This window comes from Anas platyrhynchos, chromosome 14 (assembly GCF_047663525.1).
Source record: "Anas platyrhynchos isolate ZD024472 breed Pekin duck chromosome 14, IASCAAS_PekinDuck_T2T, whole genome shotgun sequence".
NCBI lineage: Eukaryota > Metazoa > Chordata > Aves > Anseriformes > Anatidae > Anas > Anas platyrhynchos.
The window spans coordinates 5,534,263-5,545,159 of NC_092600.1; the positions used below are offsets into that span (position 1 = coordinate 5,534,263).

Here is a 10,897-nt window from a genome sequence, read left to right on the forward strand (position 1 = left end):
CAGCCAAACCTCAGGCTGCAGAGCTGTGTGAGGGCAGGGTTTGGTGGGGAGACATCTGTCCAGCTGCGGAGGCAGAAGGATGTGTTGGTGAGCACCATAAGAATAGAGCCCAGCTCCCTGCATCTCCCTCTGGGGGCTGAGAACCCCCCGAGGGCACATCCAAGGGCTGGGGCAATAGGAAATGCTGGGAGGAAATCCCCGACCCGGAGGAGGAGGAGGGGACACGCTGAGTCACCCTGTCCCGTGATCGGTGAGCTAAGTTAATCACAGGCTGGTGAAAGCCTTGTTTTCTTTATGTTTTGAAAAAAGTGCATGATGTCACGGCCAGAAAGCCGAGCGTGACTCAGCAGAAGCCACCAGGAGAAGGGAAATTCTCCCTGGCTTTTGGCCCCTTCCATATTTGCCAGCTGGATTAAAGTTCACATGGAGGAAAAGTAGGATTTCTGGTGTTAACGTGGTGCATCGACTGGTAATTATAAACGCATCTATTAATCTGGAGGCAAAACCAGGGTGAAAAGACCCAGCAGCCTGGGGACAGCCCGTGGTGCCTCAAACACCCGGGCAGGGTGATGGAGAGGGGAGGAATCAGCCCTGCCAGCACAACAGCAACTCGGTGCCTCAGGAATGACTGTGACAGAGCTGGTTCCCAAAAGAACAGAGCTGATTCCCAAAAAACAGGTCTCTGGCTCTAAATGAGACCAAAAGTGGCCTTTGGGGTCCTCAGATATAGGGCACGAGATGGCTGTGCTGGAGGTGATGCTTGGCAAGGCAGATTTGGTGTAGAGTACTGTACTGCATGCCCTGCTACCACCTCACCCTCTTCCGATTTTATGGAAAAAAACAAACCACAATGATTTTAAGCCAGCAAACTTCACCAACATTTCCAGAAATAAGGATACACACAGCAAAGAGATGAAAGGGAAGGTGCGCACCCAAACCTCTCGATATGTTGTGCTGTGAAACCTTCCCAGAGCAGCACAATTCATGTCTAAACATGAAGCCTCTGTGTTTAAACTTTAACTCATCACCTCATGGTGAAGCAGTGGCCACGTCATGCACAGAAATCAACATTCCTAGAAAATATTCAAAGATAGAAAGGGCAACCCTTTGTACTATAAATACAACTTTCCAGAAAAGGGTTGTGAAAAAAGTACCCGTGTGGCCCAGTGCTTTAATATATGCACTGCACATCCAGATACACGCTACCTCCCCGTCATGGAGGTGAAAACTTTCCCTCTCTTGGTTGTGGAGGATGGAAAGTCACGGTATGTGCTCCCTAGGTTTTTGTTATAGAACCCCTGAATCATTAGGGTTGGAAGAGACCTCCAAGATCATCTCATCCAACCGTCCTTAGGGACATGGTTTAGTGGGTGCCATTGGTGGTAGGGTGATGGTTGGGCCAGCTGACCGTGAAGGTCTCTTCCAACCTTAGTGGCTCTAGGACTCTGTGACCCCAGTACCCCCAGTGTCACCCACTAACCACATCCCCAGGCACCACATCCAGCCTCCCCTTACACACCCCCAGGGACGGTGACCCCACCGCCTCTCTGGATGACCCACCCCAACACCCGGCTGCTCTTTCTGAGTAGAAATGGCTCTGAATTCCCACCCTGACCCTCACTGAGGCCAAGGGGACCAACAAGAACCGGGCTCCAAGGGCCCTGGGGGGGGGGGGGGGGGCGAGGAAACCAGCACTGATGGGGGCTGATAATGGCGCCAGCCTTACCCAACATGGGGGCGTGGCCTGAGGCCTACCAGACGCTATATATGGACAAGTGGGCGTGGTCTGTGACAAATTAAGCTACATATATGGGCAAGTAGGCGTGGCCACACAGAGGGGGCGGAGCTTATGGGCAGGGGGCGTGGCTCTGCGCTGGCGCTATAAGGCGGGGGCGCGCTGCCCGGCTCCTGCTCCGCCCCGCGCCGCTCCGTGCCGAGCCGCCCCGTTGAGCCCAGCCCGGCCCCGTCCCAGCGGCAATTCCTGCTGCGCCACAGCCATGGCGGCGCTGACGGTGAAAGCCTACCTGCTGGGCAAGGAGGAGGCGGCCCGCGAGATCCGCCGCTTCTCCCTGCAGCCCCCCCTCCGCTACCAGGCTGTCTGCGAGCGGGTGGCTGAGCTCTTCCAAGGGTTGCTGCGGGCCGGGTCGCCGCCGGCTTTTCGGCTGCACTATAGGGGTGAGGGGTCATCTACATGGGGGTTGTGGGGGGGGTGATCCCATCGTGGTCGGGGGTCTGACCCTGCCTGTGCCTCTCCTGCAGATGAGGACGGGGACCTGATCGCGTTCTCCAGCGACGAGGAGCTGGAGCTGGCCATGCCCTTCGTGCGGGACGGAGTCTTTCGTGTTTATATCAAAGGTAATGGCTCGAGGGGGGGCAAAGCAGGGCCCTGATGTACGCTGCAGATTCCCGGGGAGGTGAATTGAGGGGTGGGGAGGGGGCTGGAGGGGAGCCCACCCTGCTGAGGGGAGGTGGGCAGACCCCAGGTGTCCTCCGAGCTTTGTCACTGCTGGCACAGTGACAGCCACCTCCCTGGAAGCCCTTCCCACCACTGGTGGTCTCAGTGGTCACAAGGACACGTTGGGAAGCCCAAATACCAGCTTAATTGCCAGTGTGCTGTTGTGCCCTAGTTCCTTCTGTTTGCTTAGACACCTGCAGAGCTTTACCAGCAGCCCACCTACTGACTCACACGGGCTGTCACTCTCATCTCTGCGCTCATCTGCTCTGCCTCCTGGCACCCCTTCTGAACTTCCTCTCGAGAAACATTCTGTCCTTGCAGAGCTTAGGGAGGTAGGACGAGCCGCCAAATGGGGTGGTGCTGTGCTAATCTAAAATAAACATGGAAAGATACTGCTAGGGATGAGGTATGCTCAATTTGAGGAGCAGGTATGTCTGTGAACCCCCTTCATGCTTGGTTTAAGTTCTCATACATGCCCCTGGCTTGTGTTTGGCAGCCAGCGTAAAAATAAACTGACCTAGTAAGTCAATACTGCTGTGACAAGGGCTGTTTGTGTTTCCTTCTCCTCTGCCTGATTTCCAACCTTTAAATAGTAACCTCGTTCTTGATGCAAAGTTCCCTTTCCTTAATAGAGAAAAAGGAGTGCAGGCGGGAGCATCGCTCGCAGTGCAGCCAGGAGCCTCCCCGTGATATGGTGCACCCCAATGTCATCTGTGATGGCTGCGAAGGGCCGGTGGTGGGTGCTAGATTCAAGTGCACCGTCTGTCCAGACTATGACCTGTGCAGCACTTGCGAGGGTAAAGGCATCCACAAGGAGCACAACATGGTGATGTTTCAAAGTCCACTGCTAAATCCGTTTGAGGTGAGTAAAATCTATGGAGTGGGACTAATGCATGAGATGTTCCCCAAATATAAGCACTAAGCTTAGTTTACTTGGAATCTGTGTGAACATGGTCACATGAACGTTACCCTTCACAGTGGCTTCCCCGTGGACGCTGGCTCCGTAAAATGCGGCATGGTGTGCCACCCTTCCCGTGGATGCACTGCTGGGGCTATCCTGGCCCTGCAGGTCCATGCCAAAACTCAGAACGAGCCCAGGCCAGTACTGCTGCCTCCAGTCAGCCTGCTGCGGAAGGTAAGAGGAGATGCTCTGCTAAACAGGGTGGTGGTGGAGGAGCTGGAGTAGGTGGGAATCTGGGTGGAAAAACAGGCATGGGAACTAATCTAATTTGCTTAAAATAACTAGGACATTTTGGGACAGAGTACAGTTTCTCTTAAGGTGTATTTAGGGCCCAGGCAATAGATGAGGCTGTAGAGAGACTACTTAGAATGAAACCAAGCAGAGCTGTTAGGTCAAGCATGTCACTACTGTGTTCTAGATCTGCCTTTCAGCATGGCTAATGAGCCTTAACAATGCTAATGCCACTGGTTTATTGTTGCAGAGGTGGCTCAGAATTTGGTCTCTCTACTTACTGCTTTTGTGCAGTGACGTTTCTCAGAAAACAATCACTGAATACTTCTGGGGATATGCTCTGTAGGTGCTCTTTCCCTTTGGGCTGCTATTTGTACTAATACAAATTGTTCTTCTAGAAGCTTCTACTAACAGCCCGCCCCAGGACCCTAACGTCACCTTCTTAAAGAATGTTGGGGAGAGTGTTGCAGCTTTTCTGAGCCCTATGGGTAAGTTACTTATGGTGTCATCCATGTCCCTGAGACTGGCTTAGCTCCTAACAGGAGCAGCAGCCAGCTGTCGTGGCTGATGGAATCGCTTCATGCTACTAAGCCTTGAAGCTTTAACTTTACTCCTTGTACTAAAATTGCCTAGGCTTAGGACATCTTAGTACCTTTTTAGAGTCCTCCTGTGGAAGGAAATGAGGAGTGATTTCATTAACATGTCACCACTAACATTAACTCAGTGGTGACTTGGGGCTGTGCCTTGCTATGCAGATCTGTAAGTTCTGCCTTGACTCTCTAAATGTACAGCTGTCCATTTAGAGGAAGGTGATTGTGGTGCTTCACACCTCAATTACTACCTGTTAAATGGGAAACCGGCAGATTACAGTAATGTTACAGCATTTATGCTAGGATTAATGCATGCTTTAAGACTGCTTTTGAAAATCTCTTAATATTTTCTTGGTCTGAAATATGTTCCTAGGTATTGAAGTTGATATTGATGTGGAACATGGAGGACAGAGAAGCAAAGTGACTCCTGTTTCTTCCAATCTGGAGAAGAATGATGCTGAGTCAAGCAGTGGTACTCCTGACCAGAACGCTCAGACCAAACCATACTGGAATAGCACAGATCCTGTTACGGTAGTAAATACGGTTGCAGAGCAGATACAAGATATGGTGATAGATCCTGTGCCCACACAAATGGAAGATGGCAGCTTCCAGACCCAGGTACGAGAACCATGGCATTAATATGCTTGCTGAGGCTTTTCGGTAAAGAAAGCCATTCAACATGTGTTACAGGGTTGATAATTGGAGTGTGAGTGCTTAAGTGATGCACAGCACCTCAGCTTTACTGATTTACAGCAAAGATGATGGGACTTGTGAATTGAAAGCTTCATACTATAGATAGTAGGAGCATGCATCCTACCTGGAAGGCACTGCAGCACCTGGACCTTCTTTCTTCCCATTTCAGGAACACAGTGAGTCTAGCAGTTCATCGGGGGGTGATGAGGACTGGACCCACTTGTCTTCCAAAGAAGTGGATCCTTCCACAGGTGAACTGCAGTCTCTGCAAATGCCTGAGACAGAGGGTCCCAGCTCCCTGGATGTATCTCAAGATCCTCCACAGCCAGGACCTACAGGACTGCGAGAGGCTGCACTCTACCCACATCTCCCACCAGGTATGAGAACGTATGGAGGTTTCATAGTTGAGAGTAACTTCCACTCAGAAATTTCCAACTTGCCCAGTATAAGCCAATCTACTTGGAGATGGTAGGAACCAAGTTCATCTAAGTTAGAGGTGACCTTGTTAGCTGGTATGACAGCACTTTGCACCTTGTTAGAAGCAGGTTCTCTGCTTGAATGTGGGCAGCTAGGTATTAAAGACTTTGTATTAGAACTAATCTAAGCTACTGTTCAAGCAACATGAAAAATGTGGTATCCAAACTCCTGTCCTTGCTATATACTCCTAAGAGTCTTCTAATGCAAGATCTAGACAGCACATCCTGTATGTTATGACACATTTATGGCAGGAGCTATGTAATATGCCAGCTGTAACTGAACTGAAACCAGCAGCCCTGAGGCTCACAGCAAGGCCAGCTGAACCTGACTCAGCAGGATTCTGACTCAGCAGTTTTCTTAGCAAGTTACATGTTTTATTTCAAAATGTCTGTTCTCCTAGGAGACAAAGGAGAACACATCCTTGAGCACTTGTCAGCTATGGTAGATTTACTAGGCTTAGTGCCAGCCTACCTCGTGAGTGCTATTAAAGCCTTGGCTGGTTTGCTAATTACATAAAGTGTTTCAAATTACGTAAAGTGTTTCAACTTCAAACTATCCCTCTCTTAACAGAAGCGGATCCTCGCTTGATTGAATCCCTGTCCCAGATGCTCTCTATGGGTTTCTCAGATGAGGGTGGATGGCTCACTCGACTTCTGCAGACAAAGAACTGTGACATCGGGGCAGCACTAGATGCCATCCAATATTCCAAGCAGCCTCCTCACATGTAGTAGTCTACATAACAAAAAGCACTTTTTCTCACTGAAACAAGACAAGGCCGTACGATTAACTCTAGCGATACATCTTCCTTCCTGCTAAGGGTTTGTTTCATGTTCCTATCATGTTCCTAAGTGCTTGTAGAGTCAAGGAAAAAATAAATATCACTTCCTTTCACATGTGATAAGCCTGTGTGTTTGATCAGAGCTGTATTACTAATGGGAACTTGGGTGAAAGATGGTCTAGGCCCAGAGCACATGACTTTACCAAGCAGCTCCCAGCACCAGGGAGGCAGCCTAGGACTGCATATTTTTTTTTCCTCATGTAGTGGGGGTTTTATTTGAGCAGACAGGGCTATACACTACTGAAGGGAAATCAACTGGGTTGGCTCTGAAGCCTGCTCTGCAGCTCTGGAAGAAAAGGTTGCTATGGGAGATCTAAACAGAGGCAGAACAAGGGAAGAGGGTTGGAGTTCACAATGGAGAGTTAGTCACAGAACTTCTTTGTGCTGGTCAGAGATCCTTAGAGACCTGGAGGTTTCTCCTTGTTCCACTTCCCTCCCCCAGCTGACCTACTTCCATTCTTATTTCTAAGATTCTTGCTAGATAACATTATACAAACCCAGCACTTGCTCCTTGGAGCAGTCTTTTCCCACAAGACACCTGTACAGCATTTAAACAACTTTAATGGTGCAATTAAAGCCCCCTTCACTTCAAATTCTTCCTTCAGTACTCAATGTACCAAACATATGCTGGACATACAAAAATGAAAGCAATGCTGGAAGTGCCAGAATTTCTCAGAAATCATCATCAAACTCCTCGCCAGTACAGAAGAGGTGTTCATGAGAAATGCTGTTAGGCTTAGGCCTGGTGTTATGATTAACAGGGCTGGTTGTAGGGGATCCTGTAGCAGCTTCAAGGGTACCAGTTCCAGCCCATAGCAACTGGCCTTGAGGTTCTTTGACCAATGCACCCTTCCCCTGGGAGCAACTGATGCTGGGCAGCATGCTGCCAGGTGGTTCTAAGGCAAGCCGCTCAGTGCTGGTATTGGACTTCTTAAATTTAAAACCTGTATTTGGAGGTAGAGCACTCTGAGCTTGTTCTGAGTATCTAGTGGCCGTACTTACTGCAGTGGTGCTGTGTTGTCCCAACGTTCCACTGCCATCCTGTGGTGACAAGGTGACCCTGGCAGCATTTTCACTATGGTCAGAACACGAAAGAAATTTTTCCCACTTTGAGGGTTTGGTACAAGCAGTTGGGGGCTGTGTGTTTTCCTGTGGCACTACAGCCTGACAGACAGCAGGTACTGTACTGTCTGCAGAAACAGCATCTCCGTCACCTTGATCAGGAACGGTTATTGAACATTTCTTGTGCTGTAACAAGAAAGAGCTTAGTTAGAAATCCAGCATGTATAGTAAAGCTTCACAGAAGCAGACAAAGAAAGAGCACTCTCATCCTTCAAATATACTTAAGTTTTCACCAGCACTCTGAAGCAGAGCTGAGTATAGTGCTCTGGGTGGGGCCATGAACTCTGGGCTGTGAAGAGTCAAGTCACCTAGCAGGGCAAATAATCACAGTAACCTCAATAACTGCATGCTGCACAAGTGCTGCTGCTCAAAGGCAAAACAGCCCAGAGAGCAGCTGTGCTGATGGAGGAATCTGGCTCAGCCACTTTTAGCTTACACAAGAGGGCATGGCTTTTGCCTGAGTAAAACCTTTCAGAGAGAAACACCCAATACAATTGTCTTCACCTCTCTGGTTATTGAAATAGGTGAGCGGTGGAAGACTTATAGAACTTCAAAACTGCAGTGACATAAAAGAAGCAAGGGGAACACTGTTTTGATTTACTGGTAGGAAGCATCTTCTACAGCTAAAATACCTAAGAGGTTTTAACCTTTTTGGCTTGGTAGGCAAGCTGGAAAGCTCCATTTTCCTCTGAGTGCTCCTGAACATCACTGTAGAGGAATCTCTTCTGCTGTTTCCTGGCCAAAAAAAAACATTCACAAAGAGGACCCATTAGCTTCACTGTGAATTTTAACACAAACAAATCACCAGAAGTGTTCAGAAAAAGCATACTTCTAGCAATAAAAAGGTTAAATCAAGCAGTCCATTGCAGCCTGTACTTTGTTCAGCTACCAGAGATGAAATACTTCCCACATCCCCAAACCAAGTGTCATCACTCAGAGGCAGGAATTACCAAAAAAAAAAATTCTTTCTGTACCTTTGTTTTTCTACAGCATTCTTCCTCCAGGAACAGAACTGTTGCCCTTCTGTACTTTCCTCCTCCTCCTCCTGATCTTCACTGTCCTTGTCCAGATACTTACTCCAGCGACTGACTTCTACCCTTCCCTCCTACAACGTTAGAGAATTACTAAAAATAGCAAAATACAAGGTTCTCAAAATTTGGCATTATCATGTACATACAGAATGCCTCAAAAGAAAAGTCAGGCCAGGATATATTTCTGTAATTTGTCCCCAGGTTCAATATCTTGGAGCAGAGAGTTTCTGTACATATCTCATTCTGTCTCTCTGCTGGAGCCTGATCATATACACGGTCATTTCAGCTGCATAAACCAATATAAAGGGATCACAAACTTCTCTTTGATTCACCCAGAGGTCAGCATGGGTTGGTACGTACTTCAGCTTTGTAGGTATCTTACCTGCTGGACTGAACTCTCTTCACCATGGGCTGCTGTCTTTTCGTTGTCATTTACAGATTCTTCTATGCACCTAAGAGAGATAGAGTTGCAGCTGGAGTTTCTTGTCCAGCTTATAAACAAATTAGTCTGCTTATTTGTATTTTTCAGATCATCTAGTCATAGCAAAAGACATTGGATAGAAAGCATGGAGAGGAACACTGGGTAGGAAGCCTATCAGGAAAAAAAAAAACAAAAAAATATAGAAAAGCAGATCATAGATGTCAAAGACTTTCAGGATACATTGCCCAAATACTGGGAAAAAATTTAGAGTGTAGCCTGCCTTTCTCCTATACAAACAGAGTAGCTAGTCTGATCTAAAACTGCTAACCATGAAATGGGAAATTTTAATTGATCATAACTACAGATATAACAGCATATCTTTCAGGACAACAGCTTAAACCCCTAATTATATCCCAAGCAAGCAAGTAAAAAGGGAAGTTATTTCATAATGTTTTGGGAAAAGCAACACCAACTCTTTTTGATGAAGCAAACAGAGTTCTCCTCCCAAAGCTTAACCCAGTAGCACTGCATATACACAGCTAAGTTACATAACTAGCTTTGACTGATTTCTGAAAATAACCTTCAGCGAAAAGGAAGCGGTACTAGTTCAAGACCAGTTCAAGATTAGGCAATTCATAAACAGACTCAGGAATGAAATAAACAGGAAAGTGCTACTCAGATTTTTCAGCCCAGCAGGAATTACATCCAACTTTTTGCTCTTTCTGTCGATGGCAGGGATTACTCAGCAGACCCACCACGTGAAACCCCTGAACACCAACAGTTTGGTGGTGCCAGCTGAGCGGAGGATTTTCTCCCCGGGGTGCCCGCAGCTGCACTGCTTGTCAGCCTGAGGGATGGGCACTGCCAGCTGGCTCCTCAGACAGTACATAAGAAAGTGCAACTTCAGAAAAGCAAACTAAGCCCTATTCCGTGTATTTCAGTGGGTATAAAGCATGATGAACACACACTAACGACCAACTAAAATTATTAAAAGAAGCCCCTTGTTAAAAGAAGCATGCCAGGCCACGAAATGAACAAGCCGCTCGTTACAGGGAGGGGAAGACAGGGCCGGCACCCAGCCCAGCCCCCTGCGGTGCTCACTGTCCGGCTGCCGGCCGTGTGAGCCGTGCCCCGGCCTCCCCCCCCCGTCCCGTACCGAGCTGTCCGAGCGATCGCCTCCTCCGCCTCTCCCTGCAGCGAGTTTAACTTCTGGACGTGGTGCCTGCAGTCCCGGCCCGACCCCCGGCCGTAAACCTGCGGGGAGAGGCAGCGCGGAGGGCAGCGCGGAGAGCGGGGGGGGGCGGGCCCGGCGGGGGCGGAGGCCGCGGCCCTCACCTTGAGCAAGGCCTGGCGCTGCCCGCACACGCTGCAGCTCCACTTGGCGCTCCGCTTGGCCTAGGGGGGGGGGAGCAAAGGGGGATCAGACGCTGCCCGGTGCCCGCTGCCCTCCCCCAGGTGCCCGGTGCCGGCCCGGCCGCACCTGCTGGGCCTGGAAGAGGCGGCAGGAGCAGCAGCGCAGCACCCAGCACGGCGCCGCCATCCCGCCGCCCGCCGTCGCCATGGCAACGGCCGACTTCCGCTGACGTCACCACGCCACCCGCGCTTGGGTCCGCTCCCCAAGCCCCGCCCCCTGTCCGTTAAGCCCCGCCCCCAAGCACTAAGCCACGCCCCCAGCTCACGAAGCCCCGCCCACAACCCCCCCCCATGGAGGCAGACCCAGGGGCCGCAGCCCTGGCAGCCTGACGCTGCCGTACGGTCGTTAATTAGGGCACGGTCATTAATTAGCGCACGGTTGTTAATTAGGGCATTGTCACCTTATTCCTGGAGGAAAGCAGCTCCTGGTTGTGTAGCCACCGAGCCGGAGCTCTCACCCTGAAGCTGGTGACAGCGTGCGCCACGCAATGAATAAATACAGAAAATGATAAAAATTCACTCCAGCCACCCAAAAGTGAGTAAAGTCACAGCAAGTGAGTACACAGCATGACAATAAAGGCTCGCTCCAGCCCCACCGAGTCTGCCCTTTAAGGTTACTGCCATGGACAAGGCCCAAGCACCGTTCCAGGAGCTCAGGGAACAAA

General features: G+C 49.7%; 2 protein-coding genes across 4 annotated transcripts; one reads left to right on the plus strand and one right to left on the minus strand.

Annotated features, from left to right (window-relative positions):
* The first annotated feature begins 1,898 nt into the window (after nt 1-1,898).
* SQSTM1 (sequestosome 1) lies at nt 1,899-6,298 on the plus strand. 3 transcript variants are annotated; one of them, XM_072023190.1, is made up of 8 exons: nt 1,899-2,175; nt 2,260-2,355; nt 3,088-3,317; nt 3,434-3,590; nt 4,049-4,135; nt 4,611-4,855; nt 5,100-5,307; nt 5,978-6,298. In XM_072023190.1, the coding sequence occupies exons 1-8, from the start codon at nt 1,998-2,000 to the stop codon at nt 6,133-6,135; spliced, it is 1,359 nt and encodes a 452-aa protein (XP_071879291.1). In that variant the 5' UTR covers nt 1,899-1,997; the 3' UTR covers nt 6,136-6,298. The 3 variants fall into 3 exon arrangements, with proteins under 3 accessions (XP_071879291.1, XP_071879292.1, XP_027324306.3); XM_027468505.3 differs by having other exon boundaries at nt 1,900-2,175; nt 4,046-4,135; XM_072023191.1 differs by lacking the exon at nt 4,049-4,135.
* A 490-nt stretch (nt 6,299-6,788) lies between these two features.
* On the minus strand, nt 6,789-10,439 carry MRNIP (MRN complex interacting protein). Its single transcript, XM_027468509.3, has 7 exons — nt 10,300-10,439; nt 10,155-10,214; nt 9,976-10,073; nt 8,781-8,850; nt 8,342-8,472; nt 8,015-8,102; nt 6,789-7,493 (listed from the first exon to the last, which is right to left on the minus strand). Exons 1-7 carry the CDS (start codon nt 10,378-10,380, stop codon nt 6,918-6,920), a joined length of 1,104 nt encoding a protein of 367 aa, XP_027324310.3. The 5' UTR covers nt 10,381-10,439; the 3' UTR covers nt 6,789-6,917.
* Between the last annotated feature and the right edge of the window lie 458 nt (nt 10,440-10,897).

What these genes read in the sequence shown, in the direction of transcription:
- SQSTM1 (XM_027468505.3), top strand. Translation starts at nt 1,998, where the DNA reads ATGGCGGCGCTGACGGTGAAAGCCTACCTGCTGGGCAAGGAGGAGGCG. An exon ending in TTTTCGGCTGCACTATAGGG is followed by an intron (nt 2,176 to 2,259) that starts GTGAGGGGTCAT and finishes CCTCTCCTGCAG; the next exon opens with ATGAGGACGGGGACCTGATC. An exon ending in CTTTCGTGTTTATATCAAAG is followed by an intron (nt 2,356 to 3,087) that starts GTAATGGCTCGA and finishes TTTCCTTAATAG; the next exon opens with AGAAAAAGGAGTGCAGGCGG.
- MRNIP (XM_027468509.3), bottom strand. Translation starts at nt 10,380, where the DNA reads ATGGCGACGGCGGGCGGCGGGATGGCGGCGCCGTGCTGGGTGCTGCGC. An exon ending in GCGATCGCTCGGACAGCTCG is followed by an intron (nt 8,851 to 9,975) that starts GTACGGGACGGG and finishes TATCTCTCTTAG; the next exon opens with GTGCATAGAAGAATCTGTAA. An exon ending in AATGCTGTAGAAAAACAAAG is followed by an intron (nt 8,103 to 8,341) that starts GTACAGAAAGAA and finishes TTTTTTGGCCAG; the next exon opens with GAAACAGCAGAAGAGATTCC.